The 19,512-nt window shown below is 40.1% G+C and overlaps 1 protein-coding gene across 2 annotated transcripts; it reads right to left on the bottom strand.

The window, feature by feature from the left end:
- Positions 1–83: 83 nt before the first annotated feature.
- Positions 84–19,512, bottom strand: PYROXD1 (pyridine nucleotide-disulphide oxidoreductase domain 1). Of its 2 annotated transcripts, XM_040967630.1 has the most exons (12): positions 19,361–19,512; positions 17,694–17,774; positions 15,586–15,705; positions 13,878–14,006; positions 12,051–12,124; positions 9,270–9,430; positions 8,060–8,160; positions 6,046–6,181; positions 4,432–4,544; positions 3,745–3,867; positions 1,251–1,388; positions 84–483 (listed from the first exon to the last, which is right to left on the bottom strand). In XM_040967630.1, exons 1-12 carry the CDS (start codon positions 19,442–19,444, stop codon positions 235–237), a joined length of 1,509 nt encoding a protein of 502 aa, XP_040823564.1. In that variant the 5' UTR covers positions 19,445–19,512; the 3' UTR covers positions 84–234. The 2 variants fall into 2 exon arrangements, with proteins under 2 accessions (XP_040823564.1, XP_040823557.1); XM_040967623.1 differs by lacking the exon at positions 19,361–19,512 and having other exon boundaries at positions 17,694–19,265.

Below are 19,512 nucleotides of genomic sequence, written 5' to 3'. Positions count from 1 at the left end.
GCCTTTCCAATAAAAAAAATAATAAAAATAAATCTTTTTTAAAAAAGAAAACTATATCTGTAAATAAATTATTTGAACGTATATCATTTTTGTAGTTTATTATGCTTTTCCAGTACAACCGTTATCATTTCTGTTTTTATTCATTGCAGTGTGGTCTTCATGTCATCAGTACATTCATTGTCTCGTGATTTCTGTGTTTCATTTAAAACTGTGGTTCTTGAAGAAATTCCAATGTTAGTCAAAATAATCTTCTATATCTATATTTGGATCTAGCAGATCTTCCCCATATGATGAAAGATTCATTTGGTTTAAAATCAAGTTTTCAAATGTTTCTTCTAAGTCCGTTTCACCAATTAGGACAGCTCCCATCATTCGTCCATTCTGCATGACGACCTTGACGTATTCTTTCCCTTTGGTACATCTCAGCATTAACTCATGCTCTGAGCCCAAGCCCTGGGCATTGTATTTTCCCAGCAACACAACCTGTGTATTGGAATGAGAAACGGATGCGAAAGTTAGTCACCTGAGTACCTGAAAAAGAAAGGCGGTGTGCACTTCCTTTGTGTCATGTCACAGCAGCCAGCAAGAGACTCTGCAACCAAATTCCACAGCTCACAGTGCCACTGGGGAGAACCTCAAAGCACGCCTCGCATTAGCACGTGTTAATTCTACAAGTAACACTACCACACAGTCTATACTGATGTTAAAAACACCTCGAGTGTACAGAGAGGTGGCTTGTACTGTATTAACCAGGCTTCAGATTTAGTGAAACTGAGTTAGAGGTTTCATGCACAAATTATTTGTTTTCCCAAACTGTGTGGTTGTGTTTCTCCTCATGTAAAATTAAGAAGAAAAAAGCCTGCCTCAGGTTGATGTAAAGAAAATGAAGTTAAGATAGTCTATGTGGGAAGACAAGTAGTTCATTCTTGATTATGCTAGCTCCCGATTCCCCTTACAAAGGAAAGGTAAACCGCAAATAAAACTTAGATCAAAATAAATTAAAGCTAGACAGGTCTTTTTCCTCTTAAATATGAAAGTTACATAAAAGTTGTAAAAATAGTGGTAAAGTCTATCATTTTTCAGATTATTAAAAATTAAGACCAGTAGTAATACCATTTGAAGAAATGAGAAGTCACTTGTTTTGTAAATTGATTTTAAACCATGCAAATTTTAAATGGAAAAAAAAATCAGATTATTTTATTTGGTTGTAAGACCAATAAGCAAAAAAGGCATTAACCTCACTAACTTACCTTATAGTTAAAAAATTTTGTTACGTGGGCAAACAGTTCAAAGCTGAAGTCCATGTCAATGGACTCTCCAACGCTGGCTGCAGCCATGCATTTGGCAGCGTACCATCCCATCTGTCTGGCCTGGGTCCACAGCCTCATCTAAAGGAGAACGTGTGATGCAATATCATTTCATGGTCATCCCTGGAACAAGCTTATTGTAACCTCATTAATTCCCTCAAAGGAGTTCGGCATCTGACATTCCTGCAGAACAGCTCATTCCTTTTTTTTTTTTTTTTAAAAATTAGAAAGTCAGATATATACAGAGAGGAAGATCTGTCCGCTGATTCACTCCCCAAGTGGCTGCAATGGCCAGAGCTGTGCTGATCTGAAGTCAGGAGCCAGGAGCCTCCACCATATCTTCCACGCAGGTGCAGGGTCCCAAGGCTTTGGGCTGTCCTTGACTGCCTTCCTAGGCCACAAACAGGGAGCTTATGGGAAGCAGGGCCACCAGGATCAGAACAGGTGCTCATATGGGAAAGCAGTGCGTGTAAGGCAAGGACTTTAGCTGCTAGGTGGGCCCTGATCATTCTTTTTATTATCATCTTTGCCACAGAAGCAGGCATCAGGGCACACTTACCAAACAGACTTAATATTTGTTTTTCATTTTTAAAAAATTTGCTTCCTTTTTTTATTATTATCATTTATGATACAGTTGCACAGGCCCTAGTATTTCCCTTAACTCCTCCCCATGTCCCCTACCCCTCCACTGAACTGCCCTCGATTATTACTATAGTTCTTTATAAACACAGACTTGATATTTGTTAATTCTTCCAAAAATTTGGTCTCTGAAATAAAGGATGCCAATCATATATTCTCAAAATATTTCTATTACATATTATGAAAATACTTCAGACTCTTAACAGTAAGAACAAAATTTTAATTAGCCAGGTCCCTCTCTGAAGTTTTCGTCAATATTAATTGAGATGCCAAATAATCACTGAACAACATAGTGTCTTCTAGTAACCTTCATCTTCAGCCTACTGTGCAGCTAATCCACTGGTTAAACAGACAGGTATGTCAGCGGGTGCCCAGCCCCAAGACTGCCTACTGAACTTGAGCAACTGGCTGTGGAAACTTATATTCGACGGCATGACAGTACCAACTGCCCCTTGGCTATATTTTGCTATATTTTTTCCATTCCTGCATAGCTTTGGGGTTCCTTGGTAAAAAGAACACTTCTTGGAATCAAAGATTCAAATATCTACTCTTCCACATACTTAACCTTTTTTTCAGCCTGAGTTTCTTCCTTCACCTGCGCATACATTGGACACTACCTGTGCCACGCCACTGGGAGGAGGACAGACAGAGAGGAAGATCCTCTGTCTGGTGATTCACTCCTCAAGTGACCGCAACTGGAGCTGCGCTGATCTCAAGCCAGGAGCCAGAAGCTCTTCTGGGTCTCCCATGTGGGTTGGGCTGTCCTCGACTGCTTTCCCAGGCCACAAGCAGGGAGCTGGATGGGAAGCGGGGCTGCCGGGATTAGAACCGGCACCCATATGGGATCCTGGCGTGTTCAAGGTGAGGCCATTAGCTGCTAGGCCACTGCGCCAGGCCCTATCTATGTGATTGTTAACCTCAGTAGTTTTGTTTTTCATTCTAAGGCTGTTCAGGTTATGGAACAAGGACAGTCTCAGGCATTCTGGTTCCACAGCCTTTGGGATTATGAGGCAGCTGACAGTCCCCTCAGGTATTCCTGCCTGTAGTTCAAAGCACCTGTTTAGCCCCAGTTTCCACCATGCCTTCTACGTTCCTGGCCAAATGCCCACCCCCAAGGTGCGAGCCCTACCAAGTTTGACAAGGCCCTGCAAAACTGCCTCATTTCTCCCACTTCCCCATCTTGGAATATTCCCAAGATCTTCAGCTCTGAAAGGCCTGGGCCCCTGCCATGTGTTCCCCTCATAAACATGTTGGCCGGTGGCCCCCCTCTGCGACTTTGTTTCTCTTTAATATAAATTCGATTTGGCTGTCGATCCCTGTCCTGTCTCCCCATTTTGTCTCTGTTTTACGTCTCTTTCCCAGCATCTAGCATGGTAGCCAATAGCCTATGTAACCATTTAACTTTAATTATAAGTAAATAAAACGTAAATGCCCAATTCCTTAGCCCCATTATCCACCCTTCAAGTGCTGACATGGTACGTGTGGCCAGGGACTGCATGCAGGAAGGCGGACAGCTCACGGCCCCTACCTGCAGACGTGTCTACTGGACGGCAGTGATGAGAATGGAAAGCAACAGCTCACAGTTCTTAAACTCTGATCTACAGCTTACCAAGCAGGCAAAGAAAAAGGCTTTTTTTTTTTTTTGCTTGTTTTGTTTTCTAAATCACCAAACACCTCTGAGATAGCTTCCTGCTTAGCATGACAGATTTGGAAGATCACAGAGTTGGATTTGCGGATAGCAAGCACTTCTACCTTCAGCTGGGCTCCCTGATACAAACAGTCAAATGTGCAGGCTCACCTGCTGCCAGACGGGGCTGGGCTGCCAGGCTGCGGTGCAGATGTCTCCTGCAGCATAGATGTCAGGAAGGGACGTGCGCATGTGGTCGTCCACCTGCAGGCCACCGTCTTCTCCTAGAGCAAACTACACCACAGTCTCCTAAGCAAACTTGGCATTGGCTCACGGGACTTCCTTGACAAGCAAGAGAGCAAGTCAAATGTAACGTAAAAGTTAGCTGCACTTTAAAATCAAAGTCAGATTTCCAGGGACCAAATTCCTATTCAAACAAACTCATAAAATTCTTAAGAATTTCAACATCGCAAATACCCACTAACCATATGCTCACTTCACATATAATTACAAAAACATCCAGTTTTATGTAAACCTCAGATGCTACAAAACGAAAATATAAAGATGGAGTTTTCCAGTTTTGAGAATTCACAGACGGTGTTATTCTTTAAGCAACTTTTAGATAAGTAAATTGAGCAGTATGTCTCTTTTACTGATGACACCTACGCTGGGGTGTTAACTGCCTAAGGACTTTTAATCAAAGAATACTGTAAGACATGGACATAAACCAAACTGTTTTCACCCATCTTAAGTCACAGTTTTGTATTGAAATAGTTACTACTGCTGGAGAAATAGATATCTATGTAAAGAACTAATACTTCAACTAGATCCATAGTTGGACCAAAACTTTGTCCTTACGTTGTTGCCATGGAGGAATGGTTCTACATTTGGTGTCACTCCTGTAGCACTCACGATGAAGTCACAGCCATATATCTTGCCATTGGTCAGTTCCACATACACAGGCCACATCTCTGACAAAAAAACAAACATGGATACTTCATTCTCAAATATAATTGCCAATTAATGTCCAGAATCCTAATTAAATAGGACTATTATTCCTTAAAAAGTTATGAAGTGCATCTGTCAAAATTTTAATATCAACATCATCCTGTTTTAGGGATATTTAAGAAACCCTGGCATTTTCAAAGTTTTTCCTTCAATTTGAACACAGATATTTTAACAAGTTTAATTAGTAATTATTTCTAAATTATTTCCTTAAAAATGTCTATCAAAACTTTGTACTCTACTTAGTTTTCTAGTTCTTAGATTTTTAAATTTTCATTGTTTATCCTCATTATTCACATTCCAAGTCTTTTTTGTTTTTACTGATTTATTTTTATTGGAAAGCAGATTTGCAGAAAGATCTTCCATCTGCTGATTCACTCTCTCCAAGTGACTGTAACTGCCAGAGCTGAGCAGATCAGGAGCCAGAACTTCTGGGTCTCCCATGCGGGTGCAGGGTCCCAGGGCTTTGGGTCATCCTCTGCTGCTCTCCCAGACAATGAGCAGGTAGCTGGAAGGGAAGTGGAGCAGCCAGGACATGAACTGGTACCCGTATGGAATGCTAGCGCTTGGAGGCTGATAATTAGCCAGTTGAGTCAATGTGCTGGCTTCATATTCCAAATCTTTTTAAAAAAGGAAAACATTTATTTATTTGAAAATTGAAGTTTTAGGGAGCAGTGCATTGGCTCAATTAGCCAATCCTCCCCCTCAAGCACCAGGATGTCATATGGACTTCCTGCTTGTGGCCTGGGAAAGCAATGGAGGATGGCCCAAAGCCTTGGCACCTTGCACCTATGTGAGAGACCCAGAGGAAGCTTCTGGCTCCTGGCTCCTGAATAGCTCAGTTCTAGGCATTTTGGCCATTTGGGGAGTGAGCCAGTAGATGGAAGATCTTTTTTTTTCTGTCTTTGTTTCTCTCTGTAAATCTGCCTTTTCCAATAAAAATAAATATTTAAAGGAAAAAATTTTTAAGAAAGAAAGTTACATATAGAGAAAGACAGACACATACACATGAAGAGGTCTTCCATCTTTTGGTTTACCCTCCAAATGGCCACAACAGCCAGAGCTGGGGCAGGCTTGAACCAAGAGCTTCACCTGGGCCTTCTATATGGGCGGCAGGGGCCCTAACCGTTGATCCATCCTCCATAGCTTTGTCCAGGCCCTTTTAGTAGGGAGTGGACTGCAATGGCCGTGTGCTGGACCAAAACTGATTCCCTTCTCTGGGAATGCAATCCAGGTCTCCAATGTGGGTGGCAAACACCCAGTCATTTGAGCCATCACTACTGCTTGCCAGGGTCCACTTCAGTACAAAGCTGGAGTTAGGCAATACAGCCAGGAATAACCCTGACACTTTCATATGGGATTTATGGGCTATGGGTGCTAGGTTAAAACCTCACTCCTACTGGTTTTCTAATATAATATGGTCAGAGTAAATTGTCTTCCTTTTAAATAAGTAGTTTCATTACTTGCCTTTGTCAACTGTAGCTGACTTACTATCGTGGTCTCCAGGAAAAGCCAAAGACTTTTTCTTCAGAATCCTAAATTCTTCCTGAAGGTAGATTTTCTTTGCTTCACACACAGTTTCAATGTGAATCTTACGACAAAACTAAAATTTAAAAAGTAAACATAGTAGTCACCATAATACTTCCAGGAAGAATGAATTGGGTTAGTGCTGCTGAAGGAAACACAATTATGGAAACAGAAAAAAATAATTTGTTTAATGTAACTGATAACACATTATGCCCAAAAATAAACATTGCCATTTCTGTGCAAAAGAGAGAGAAAAATTTCACTCAGTCTGCACAAACCTAGCGGTTGCACTGGCAAGCAGCCTGGGGAATAGGCTTGTTAACCTAAATTTATGATCTATGTATATTTTTCAGCAGTCAGACTGGTTAGAGACTACAAAACCTCCTCGAGGAAGAACTATCCTTTTTTTTTTAAGATTTTTTAAAAAATTAATTACATTGCATTATGTGACACAGTTTTATAGTTACTGGGATTCCCTCCACCCCTCCGCAAACCCTCCCCTCATGGTGGATTCTTCCACTTTGCTGCATTGCCACAGTTCAAGTTCAGTTGAGATGCTTTCATTGCAAGCATATACCAAGCATAGAGTCCAGTATCTTATTGCCCAGATAAGTTCGACAGCTTCTTGGGGAGACCATCTCTGGTCTGAAGGTAGAGCCGGCAGAGTATCATCCCGATAAATTAAAAGCCCCAACATAACATCAGCAACAATTTATAACGTTATGAAATTAGTGGACATAGTATTGAGTAACCAATATGTTAAAATTAAATGCAAGTTCTTAACCACATCTTGTGACTTCTTCATTGACATTTCGATTTTAGTTTATATACAACCAGGTTCTATACCCCTTAAAATGGCTATGGATTACTATTCAGCTGTCTCGTGTCTATTTTCATTGTAGTATTTATTTTTTAAGATTTTTAAAAACGTTTTTACTTGAAAGGCAGAGTTACGCTGAGATGGAGAGACAGAGAGATCCTCTGTCTGTTGGTTTACTTCTCAAATGGCCACAATGGCTGAAGCTGAACACATCTGAAGCCAGGAGCCGGGTCTCCCATGTGGGCATGGGTTCTGGGTCCCAAGGACTTGAGCCATCCTCCACTGCCTTCCAAGGCTCTAAACAGGGAGCTGGATGGGAAGTAGAGCACCTGAACTTGAACCACTGCCCATCTGGGATGCTGGCACTGAGGCAGAAGCTTATTCTATCACACCATGGTGCCAGCCTCCAGGTCTATCTTCATTTATTGGTATATCTCATAAATTTAGTGAAATGGTAGGTTTTAGTAGACAACAAATGCTAACTATCAGAGTTCTCAGGGTAAAAAACACAACTGATTTTAGGATCTAAGGTTACAGAAAGAAATTACTGTCTAGTTTCCATCAGAAAAAAAAGTAGATACACCATGATAGCAGCCTACTCAAGGCTGAAGATCAAATCTTGATAGAAATCATGCACAGTAGTGAAGACCACATGCATGCTTCTTGTGACACTGAAATGTCACAGCCTTTTAACAAGCATTACAAAGAAACAAATCCAATGCATAAACCAGTACAAGCAAGTCATCTTCCTACCCAGTTAGGACAGTGTGCATTTTGAATCCATCTAATAATCTTTACACTGTTATAATTGTAGTTACTGCATGCATCTGCAGAGATCTTAAGAAAACATTAACCTAAACAAGACTTTTGTATACACCTAGCCTGATATGGAGATACTGTCCCTGGCAAGTGAGATACAAGCAAGCAAAGGGCTGCTTTGAGATGGATTTGACACTCACCTATTTTGCGTGGAGAGCTAAGTGCTGAAGTTCTTTCCTAGCATCCTGGATTTTGAGTAACATGATTTAGCAGTTTCTTGACAATATGTCTGTGTTAGCAATTAATCCTTAACCAGTGGCTTAAGTATTTACAATTGTGTTTTTAGACAGCTTAAATCTGTACTTGAAAACATACCTCTTTTGTTCCTTTAAGAGTCAAGCCTTCATGCCAGTCTGGTCCTAAGGCACTGCCTATCTTATCAGCATTAGCTTTGCCTCCTGCTTCCTTTTTTCTTCCTAAAGAGATCAAGCAAAGGATATAAAAACAGCCAAAGAGTCATGCTTATATTCTGTTAGGCAGTGTGATGGTTCTTATGTGTATGCAAACGTACCCAGTCAGTGTGAGTAAGCTATCTACTTGTAGGTTCCACTTTGTTCATTATTTTAATATTTTTTGATGTACAACTACAAAATGGGAGTGTGAAGTATATCCAACTTATTGTTTTGATGCTATACAGCACTGATTACCATGAAGGCAAAGAAAGTAACTTTTCAATTTTCAAGATTTTGTCAATTTTCAGTATCTGCAAAACTTGAGAGAATTCGCTAATTTTACAAGTAAGACAATTTTTTAAAAAGCTATTAGAGAAGTGTGAAATGTGTATTCATTTGTAAACTCACATTTTTACAAAACTGTCTGAGATGTTCCCCAGTTATAAAATCTGCACACGTGCAGATGGGCTAGTTGAATTTATTTTAAATTCTGTTTTTTTTTTAAAAAAGAATTATTTATTTACTTGAAAGTCAGAATTACATAGACAGAGGAAGATAGACACACACACACACACACACACACACCCCTCCTCCGTCCACTGCTTCACCCCCGCCATATGGCTGTAATGGCTAGGGCTGGGCCAGGCCAAGAAGGCATTTCTTCCAGCTCTCCCACATCGGTTGCAGGGAATGAGCGCCCGGGCCACTCTCTGCTGCTTTCCCATATGCATTTGCAGGGAGCCGGGTAGGAAGTGGAAGAGGTGGGACTCAAAGAGCAACCAATAAGAGACACCACTGCCACAGACAGCAGCTTGGCTTGCAGACAGCCGGCTACACCACAATGCTAGCCCAACCTTGTTTTAATTACACATGTTCTAGAAAATCTGAAAGCTTCATATAAGGATATACAAGGAAATATGATTCGTATTCTTATCTTCCAAGTATATGAAACAAAAAGTTTGTAGAAAATATACACTGTGAAAAAAAAAAAAAAACTCTACCTACATCTCACAACAGTTTTTGCACCAAAATAAATCTTTTAAATTTCATTTTCCATGAACCATCTAAAGCACCTCTTGACCTAGAGCCCTTTAAATTCATCTGTGAAATTAATGAGCAGGTGGTGGACTTACCTTCAGTTGTGTATTTGGTTCTTTTATGTGCGATTTTGGGCTCAGGTGTTTGAGAAACAAGCTTAGAAGTCAAGAATTCAGCTGCTCCTGCATCAAAGAATGTATTCCCAATGGCTTTATCTTTAATGGCCCAAATCACTTCACAGCCTTCAATTTCATATCTAAGAGTAATATTAAAGTTATTTCATTTCAAAAGTCCAAACAAATCTTCATATCAACAAATAATCATCATCTCTCAAGGGAGAGTAATAAACATATTTTTAAGGCAGTTTGGGAAAGACTGACTTAATATCCTTTTGTATTCAAAGCACCACATTATAGAAGGGGATAATAAAGGAAAAGAATCAGATTTAAAAAGTAAAATATTCATTCAGTAACAAAGAAATCATTGCCTGCATTTAATTCCTGTCATCTTGGAAAATCCCAAGTCATTTAAGTAAAAAAGGATGCAGTTCACAGGAAGGTCAAGGATCGTGGAGGAAGGATGGAACAACCATGGCATCTGCAGCCCAGCCTCCAGGCTATCCAGAGCGCTCAGGTATCTGATATTTTATTTCTGGGTTGGGACACTCAAGAATGTGGTTTTCCTATAAAAACTCATTGTCCTTTAAAGTCAATGTATCACATAATTTATCATCCATTCTGGGATATTATCTACTATTAGTCATTGCCATGGAATCAAGCCAGATGTCCAGTAACCATTGACTGACTACAGAAAATATATACACTATGGAATGCTAATCAGCCATAACAAGGAATGAAACTTTATCTTTTGCAACAAAATCAACACAAATGGGAGCCATTATCCTTAGTGAAATAAGCCAGTCCCTCAAAGACAGATACTTTTTCCATGATCTGCAGTACCCAAAATACGGAGTACAGCACAGTGTAAACGCTGTGAGCAACAATGACATTTTTAAAGTTGACTGTTACTTATAGCTTTAGTCTTGAGGAACATTGTTTTGTTTGTTTTTTTCCTACTTCACGATTTAATTTTTTTCCTAATAGACAGTTAAATCTGCAACTGTTAGAACAGAAAGAATGCCACTGTAAAAACTAAAGCAACAAAAAATGAGGAAGGAGAGGAAAGGTGGGAACGTGGGCGAGGGAGAGTAGTGTGGTACCATTTTGCTCCTGAATCTGTATCAGGAAGTACAAGAAGTTTGTTCACTTTATTAAAAATTAAAAACTGTTTTAATACAACTAGTATAAAATAAGATCATCTGGAACAATTTGGATGCCCCTCCCCCAAACTAATGAGATTTTTATTTGAACATGTAATATTAATCAGGATACTGTGTTATTTTTATATTTATTGAAAGTCACAGTTACAGAGTGGGAAGGTGGAGAAAGAGATCTTCCTTTCACTGGTTCACTCCCTAAATGGCTGCTTAACATAATTAAGGTACAAGAGCCATTTGCAATTAATTTTTTGCCTTCTTAATGCCAGCAAATATTCAGTCACAAAATTTCAGATAATCCAGAGATAATTGTGCATCTCATGCCATCTTTGTTGACCAGCAGAAAACATGTTTGTATTTATACCCCATTTATACATAGGCATGTTATGAAATGCAGAGGATTGGCCTGCTCTGCCACTGCATGGTTCCTACGAGTTATTTCTGTACTTAATTAACCTCAAGGGACGCCTTCTAATCCTCTTACCCCAACTTAAATCACACTGTCAATAACCTCCACAAGACTGGATCACATACAGGGGATACACCTCAAGTTCATAACCAAGAAAGCAGACAGTGAGCTATTAGTTTTGTAAAATTCTAAAAAAAAAACTGTGTGTTTGAAAAGGTGACATTGACTTATACTTGGAAAGAAGAAAACAGAGATACCTAAAATAAAAGTAAACTGAAAAAGTATTCACCTCAGGGGAGCACAGCGCAATTAGACACTAGACAGGGCTTACATATGTCATTTTTCATGACAAAGACTCATTCACTGGGCCCACACTGAGAACAGTAGCACAGGGGACCTTTTTAAAGAGATACTGAGCACCAAACTATGAGTTTTACAAAAATGCATAGCTTTCACTCTCCAACCTACAGGAAACCAGGAAGAAGTTCCATGTTGTGAGACATGGGACATCATAACGAACATTTCTGAATATCACAAACTTTTTCAATGTAAATAATAATTACAGTACTGACACCTTTTCTAATAGGCAAAATAGGTTACATGTACGTCATGATTTGAAGCCACTCTCAACCCCCTTTTTTGCTTTTGGCTCTGGTTTTCTCAATGTTTTTTGAAGTTGAAATTTTCTTATGAATCAATGTGCTCACATTTCTAAAGTCTCGAAAATACTAAAAGCTGGGAAGTACTACATATCCCAAATTAAGAATCACAAATGATAGTGGATGTCACTGGCCAAGCAGGTAACTACAATGAGTGAAACAAGATGGGTTTAACCAATAAAAATTGGCGGGGCAGTGACTAGCAACCTAACAGTGTACACATTTACATTATTTTGAGACACAGCACATGGTTATGAAACACAACTGTGGGTCAAATCCAGTCAGTCACCAGTGAATGACCTACTGACAGTTAAGGCATTTCAATGTTAATAGTTTAATTCTTATAATCATGTATTCTAGAAAAGACAAAAATTAAAGTAAAAATTCAGGATAGCAGTTTATCTGCTTTAAAATACAGGAAAACAATTATATCTATCTTCAATTTTCAAATATCAAAGGTATTTCCAAGGTCTTTCTCCCAATAACCACGAGTCAGAGTAATTCTTAAATAACATTAAAAAAGCATACTTACACTAGCTCAAGTGCAATACCGCCGTTCCCTATGATCATTATTCTTTTTGCTTTAGTAAGCTGTTTCTGAAATTCCTACATTAAAATGAAAATGAGACAGTGTTTTAAAATAGTGGGCATTCAAAATATTCCAAAAATCTATTTTATTGCATTTGCAAGGGAGAGTAAGTCTCACTATCACTTGGATGTACCCTTCCAGTTAATATCATAAACTGGCAAGGATTTTCCTTGCCTTTTATCATACTATATGTTGAGCAGTAAGAATTTCTGCTTCTAGGTTATCACATTTCCAACGATCAGCCCAAATCAAGTGTTACTCCTTTTCTTCTAGTTATCCGTCGCTGCATTTCCTTAGAGTCACTCAACATTTTACTATCTCAGGACTGAGAAGCCAGCCGCAGAGCGGCCAGGGGCACAGAGCCTGGGTCACCCAGCTGCAGCAGGGCCTGACTGGGACTCCTGGTCAGGCTGCCCACGTTCTCTGTGCATCAGGTTCTTCCACCAAAAAATGGAAAAAATAAATGACTACATCTCCTAATGTTTCTGCAAGGACTGGGTGGAGAATACAGCTCTAAGTTGTCAGGAGTAACAGGCACATAACAATGTCTAAAGTTTACTGAAGAAAGTTACATTTTGCCATTATAACATCACTATATTATAACGCATCACTCCGTGAGCAGTGATAGTGAGCTTGGAGAAGGTACTGTGCATTTTCTTGTACTTCTGAAAGCCCAGAATAATTCTTTTACTTCAAGAAGACAGCGAACAGATAAATTTCTCCTACTACTAAGTAACCATTTTTACTAAATTGGCCCCCAAATTTATACTATGTAATAAATAACCAGTGGATTTGACTTCTATAAAATTCTACACGAAGGTGGCACATAATTGAAGAAAGATCTGTAAGAACCACCTGACGTAGAGATGAAAGGCATTGAGTATAAACTGTGCATCTGCTAAACTTAAAAACGACTTTAACGCAGGTAAGTATGTAAGCTCTCCACGTCAGCATCCTCTCAGGAAAGGGAGTGACCGGCACTGCACAGGACCATGAGGAGGACTCAGTGCACTCAGACAAGCAGAAGCCCTCGCTAACACAGCTGTGAGCTCCATCTCAGTAACAGGAGCCTGAAATGTTGCTGAGAAAGTTAAATTTCTTAGCCTAATGAATAGGCTTAAAGACAACATAATTCCCAAGAATACAAAATGTTTCACCTCAGGCAACAAGGCAACCACTGTGAGCTCAAGGCAAGGAGAATTAATACAGAAACCCCAGGAAGAGGGGCAGCAAGGGTTAATAAACGCTAAAAAATTTACAAGAAGCACTTATATGTTCCACAGAGAGAAATATTGCTTTATTAGGGTATTCATCAAGTTTTGGGCAGAACGGTAAGCCAAGTTATTCAGTTTCATGATTCTATCATGGTTTCATATCGTCATGACCTTTTGATTTTCATTTTTGCTGTTAAGCAGTAAGCTCTGTAAATTCTATATTTGCTTTACTTCTGTGGAAAAGACCGTTACTTTATTTAGGTGGCAGGTCACACATGTGCAGGTGTCATAATGAATATGTGTTCAATGCAGACTGTCACAATCAGCACAGCCCTTTTATACGTCTAAGACATCGCACCAGAAGCACATGGATCATCTGGAAGTAAAAATCAAACCAACTAAAAATGAACTGAAATTGCAAGCAACCCAACATTATGATCACCTTCCAGTTGCAGCATCACGAAGCTGCTCTTCGAGTTAGGGATTCACATGCAGGCAAGTGGAAGGGAGGAACCTTCATTCTGTGTTCACGCTATGATCCGACCGTAACACTCACCCGAGCACTGTCTGTGTCGCGAATTCCTAAAACGTAAGGATTTCCTTCACAGATCAGCTTTGGCTTTGCTCCAGTACACAGACAGAGTTTTCCATACACATGCTGCCGGCCGTCTTCTGTTAAAATGCACTGTAAACACATGCCACAATGAAAACAAGGGAGACTTGTACATATGGATTCAAGTTCATTTCAAGTCAAATATTTGGTCACGACATAAGCAAAAAAGGTTATCTCTGGGTGGACCAACCCAACACTTTGTTACAGCATCTACAAGCCTAACGAAGCACAAGAATACAATCTCCCGGCTTGACAGGGGAGCCTAGATGGCCTGTGCCATGTAACTCCCTGGGCTAGGCTGCTGCACCTGCTGGTGTGTGAGAGCTGCAGCTGGGCCATGTCGGGTGGAAGATGCGGGGGGGACCCTAACAGCTTTCAGCATCAGCAAGCAGCCTGTGCCTTCATCTCATGTTGGCCTCAGACACATCAGGATCTCTGATCTCAGGGACCAGAACCTGTGAGTGTGTGGTCTGGCCTTGGGGCACATGAGGTACGATTAGACCACCTTCTTGGCTGAGTTTTCACTGAAGATGTGGGGCAGGGGACACGTCCACTGGTACTGAATGGAAATTCTCCAGCTCATGAGAGGGATCTATTTGGTGTTTTTTAAGATTTGTTTACTTTTGTTGGAAAGGCAGATTTATAGAGAGAAGGAGAGACAGAGAGATCTACTGGTTGATTTTCCAAATGGCAGCAATGGCCAGAGCTGAGCCAACCTGAAATCAGGAGCCAGGAGATTCTGGGTCTCCCACACAGGTACAGGCTCCTAAGATTTGGGCCATCCTCTACTATTTTCCCAAGCCACAAGCAAGGAGCTAGATGGGAAGTAGAGTGGCCGGGACACAAACCTGCATCCACATGGGATCCAGGTACATGCAAGGTGAGGATTTAACCACTGAGCCACTGTGCCAGGCTAGAGAGGAATCTGTTAGACAAGAGTCCAAGCCGGGGACAGGTAAGTCCTACACCACCAATCAGCTGGAATTAACTACAGAAAGTGTAATGGATCTGCACCCTTCAGCAACCCTTAGACTAAGGGCTGGAAATTTCTGAGGGAATGCATGACACAGCTAGGTGGCTAGCTAAGGGTCACAGAGAGAAATATTGCTTTATTACTTAACCATTTCCTTCCCTTATCCACACTCCAATCCCTGCTATACTTATTTTTCCAAATGCCCTCTTCCCTTCTTGGGCTCTTGCGTAAGCAGTATCTCCTTCTTGGAATGCCTTTTTCACCTTGCCTTTCGTCTTACCTTCCCTAATATCAGTATCTTGATGATAATCTTTTAGTGGCTATGCCTTTGACATGCCATGCAGTTATATGGTATGATCTATGTTTCTGACAGCTCCTAGATCCAGGTACCTTGTATTTTACCCAGTATGTTTCAAAACGATCAAAAACACAGTGGACATTAATGTAATCTGACATGTGAAACTAACATGCAAACCAAATAATTGCATTAGCTTAATAAGTTAATAAAACTGCATATTTTCCTATTTTTTTTTTTTAATTAATGGAATTCACTGTCACTAAACTTTACACATTAGCGCTTAAATGCTGTTAATGGTAGTGGTGAGACAAACAGAAGGCGTATATAACTTGGTCAAGATATAACAATGGAAAATATCATTGAGAAAAAAATCATCTTACGTGTTCTTTACTCTTCAATTGCTTTACTCCAGATTCTATAACCTTAATGTTGGGAAAGCGACTCTCCAACATGGTACCTGCTTGTTCTTCAACATCAAATTCTTCTAATATTTTGGAAACCTGCATTAGATCAAAGTGGTAAAAATATATATTTAGATATTACTTTCTTTCAAGAATCTTAAATAAATCAGTTCTCATTTAATGTTATTACTACCATGAAATATTCATATAAGAAAGCTAGCTAACTGAATGACACTCAGTGGAAAAGGGAATGCACTTGGCATTTTAGCAGCTGAATTTGATTATTAATTGTGCCATGCCTGGACAAGCGTAGGAAGCTAGTTTCCTGGGCTGTGAAGAGAGGTTGACCTGTGGAAGGAGGGCTAATGCTGCTTACTTCCGCATGTTTGATGGAATCAGCTCATGCAGTCCCGTGTCCTGCTGGCTCCCTCTCCGCGTCTAGCTAACCACACTGGGACACAGTCTCTAGACTCTAGAACCTTCAGCATCTTCCTGAACTCAATTTCCATTCAAACTGGCAAAGATTACACTGCACATCACTTCATCTTTTAAGCAAACCCTTTCCTTTTTTGCTGACTTCTCAACCATTATTTAGCTCTCGAACCCCTGTCCATGGGTGACCCCACTTGATTTATCTACTCTCTCTCACAGTTTTCTATGGAAGGGCCGCTGAGCCCTGCAGATTGCTGCTCCTTAAACACTACATGAAAATCCTACCACACTAGAGCTTTTTAAATCTGTTAGACTCAAAGTCCATGAACATTTTATACATTATTGAGGACCCCAGAGAACTTTTGTTTACATAAATCATGCCTAGCAATATGCTTTTGAAAATACAACTGAGAAAAATTTCTTCGTTCACTTAAAAGAAATAAAAAGTCTAATGCACGTTTAATATACATAATTTTCAATGAAAATTACAATACTATCAAAAAAATGACAAGAATGACAATGGTTTACATCTTTGCCAATCTCTTTATATGGCTTAACAGAAGGTATCTTCTATGTTTCTTTTTCACTTAACTGCTTCTGTCAGTCTACTATAGTATGTCACTCTGGTTGAAGAACGGGAAGATAATTTGGCCTCACACAGACATGTAGCTTTTTCAGATAATTTTATATTTTTCTTTGATGTTATACTAAAATCAGGCAAGTGATGCTTTCTAATCTATGGATTAGTTATAATGTAAAATGTGGAAGTATAATCAAAGAATTTTTATACCATTCCTCTAAAATCCATTGGTGCCTCCATCACTCTGAATGGCTTTTCTAACATTATGTATTGGAAAACACTGGTTGAGTTATATTACACAATCAGAAAAAGTGTTAACACCATAAAAATCATTTAATCATAAACAAGAAAACAGGGGAGGAAGAAATTAATAATTTATAAAACCAGGGCACAATTAAGAAAATGACAGAAGTTAGTCTTCACTTATCAATAGTTACTTTGAATGTAAATGGATTAAATTCACCCAAAAAATGCTTAAGAGGAGGAAGATGGATAAGTGAAGTTTGCCAAGAGAGATGATATGACAGGTGACACAAGTCTTAATAAATTTAGGAAGAATGACATCATATCAAATGTCTTTCCCAATTACAATGGTACAAAACTAAAAACCAACACCAGAAATAATTCCAGAAAATTCACTATTATGGAGAAGTAAGACACGTTCCTAAAGGACCAACTTAAAAGAAAATTAATTCAAACAAAAATGGAAACACAACATACCAAAACTTACGGGATGCCATTAAGGCTGCTCCAAGAGGGAATAAATTCCACAGATCCATCGTACACCATACAATTCAGTGACAATGCATTGTACATTTGGACCTTAGTAAGAGATTTTAAGTGTTTTCACCACCCAAAAATGATAAATATATGAGGAATCATGGTAAACAGCTTGATTTAGCCACAAGATGTATGTAATATAGGCACTCATCAAAATACATTGTATGCTGTAAATACATAGAATTGTTACTTGCCAAGAAGAAAAAACAGACTGCTACTCCATGAAACTGCCAGGCAAGCTTTTCCACTCTTTTTTTTTCAAATTAATACCAAGATATTTTACAAAAGTTCTTACCTGCTTGAAATTTGTAACTGCTTTAATAACAGGAGAAGCGGTTACCAGGAGAATATCTTCTGATGGAAAGTGCAGAGCCAACTTATTTTTAAAAGGAAAGGGAAAAAAACTACAGTAAATAACTTCATAAGTTAATATAATAAACAATATTAAGGGGCAAGGATAACACAATTTGAATAAAGTCAATTTTGGAAATTTAAAAACCCACCATCCCTCCTCTAAAGTCTCCATTACCCTGGGACTCCTTCACATTTACCGATCACTGGTGAATGTTAAGTTCTGATACTGATCAAGTGATCATCCTGTTTGTAGTACACAGTTAACAAAGCTCTGCTGAGCAAAGAGTGATTTTCAAAAAGGATCTTTTTTCATAGGTGCACCAAACTTCTATTTATTTCAAAATAATATTTTCATTTTCTTTCAACAGGATAAAATCTTTACACACACTCAGAGAGCTGACCTGCTGTGGTTTCAACCACTTTCCTCAGGTTGCAACCTCCTTCATTCTCTCCTCGAAATCACAGAAAGCCCTTTCTCATTTCAGGGTCCGGTTCTGTAACCCCACTAGGTGCAGCCTGGCTTTTTCCCGACTCTGTCTTCAACAGCAGCCATGCCATCCACACATCCTTAAAACCTACAGGATCTTTCAAATTTAATTTTTACATTTAATCTATCTCTTCTTAAATCTGAACTTTCTTCAGTATTTGCTACATCATTCTCTACATTTTCCCCCTGCATATCTCCCAATTTAAATCTCCCCTTTGGGTTTCCACTGCTAGATCAGGCCCCTACAGCTCAACATGAAAGAAAATCCACTTTCATTATCAGCTCTCCAGTCTCCGGTGCTAATTGTCTCTGCCTTAAGCGCCCCACAGGCAAGTCGCACCTCTCAACTTGGCCACCTTAAACCACTGCTCCCAATCATCTATTTATACATTCTTAGGCATGATGCACTAGACCCTGTAGGCTCTAGGGTTGGTGTTGGTGACTACGATGCTACCGCCCTTTTCTGCGATGCTTTCTGCATTAATAAACCTCTTCCTTCATACTGGGAGAAAAAGGACACCTCCTCTGAGAAAAGGTTACCAGCCTCGCTTCACTCCCTGAAACACTCCCCCAGCACCCCTACACGGTTAACATGGATGAAATATTATGTTTCCTTCCCACGAGACGGAGAGACAGAAGGAGTGAGCAGGGCCGCTGGAACCTCGACAACCTGCGCAGGGACCCAAGGTGTTGACTTCGTGAATACACGGCAAAAAACATGGACCATCATGTCAGACTTGAACGGCTGCAGTACTTGTGAAAACTGCAGTGACTGCTTGTGTTTGCATCAGCGAAATAATTCTGAGTTTTCTATGTGCAGATAGAGAGAGACAGAGAGAGAAGGGTACAGCACACAGTCCGGGCTATTCATTACAGAAAACTATTCCCTAATTATATTTGATCTCTCCCACTCTCCTTTTTTTTTTTTTTAAACCAGGTAGGAAATTCCTCCTTCCTTCGCAAAAGATAGGAAATACACGATGCTTTCTTAGTCAACGGTAAGGATCAGACACCTGTCTGAAAATGGAATAATATTTAAAAAGGGTCCCTCGCGTGCTCCGCAGAGGGATCGCCCCAGTCCTCCCGGCGTCTGACTCGGATCCCCCAGGCTCCCGCCGTACCTGCTCCGCGCAGGTGACGCCCGCGATGCCGCCCCCGACCACCACGAACGGCCCCGCCGAGGCGGGAGGGCGAACGGCCTCCATGCTCCCACACTCCGCCAGGGAGCCCCAGGAATCCCTTTGCCGGGGGAGCCGACCCGCACCGGCGCGCA

The sequence above is a fragment of the Ochotona curzoniae genome, unplaced genomic scaffold, assembly GCF_017591425.1.
Source record: "Ochotona curzoniae isolate NIBS_2020 unplaced genomic scaffold, NIBS_Ocur_1.0 contig_1482, whole genome shotgun sequence".
Taxonomy (NCBI): Eukaryota; Metazoa; Chordata; class Mammalia; order Lagomorpha; family Ochotonidae; genus Ochotona; species Ochotona curzoniae.
Note: the sequence above shows the minus strand (reverse complement) of the source record. Positions and strands in the feature narration are given on the sequence as shown.

Coding starts and splice junctions, on each gene's coding strand:
- PYROXD1 (XM_040967623.1), bottom strand. CDS start 17,924: ATGGAGACTTTAGAGGAGGGATGGTGGGTTTTTAAATTTCCAAAATTG. Junction 15,706..17,693: donor CAGTTACAAATTTCAAGCAG/GTAAGAACTTTT, acceptor GATCTAATGCAG/GTTTCCAAAATATTAGAAGA. Junction 4,545..6,045: donor GTCAGCTACAGTTGACAAAG/GCAAGTAATGAA, acceptor TTTTTTTGTCAG/AGATGTGGCCTGTGTATGTG.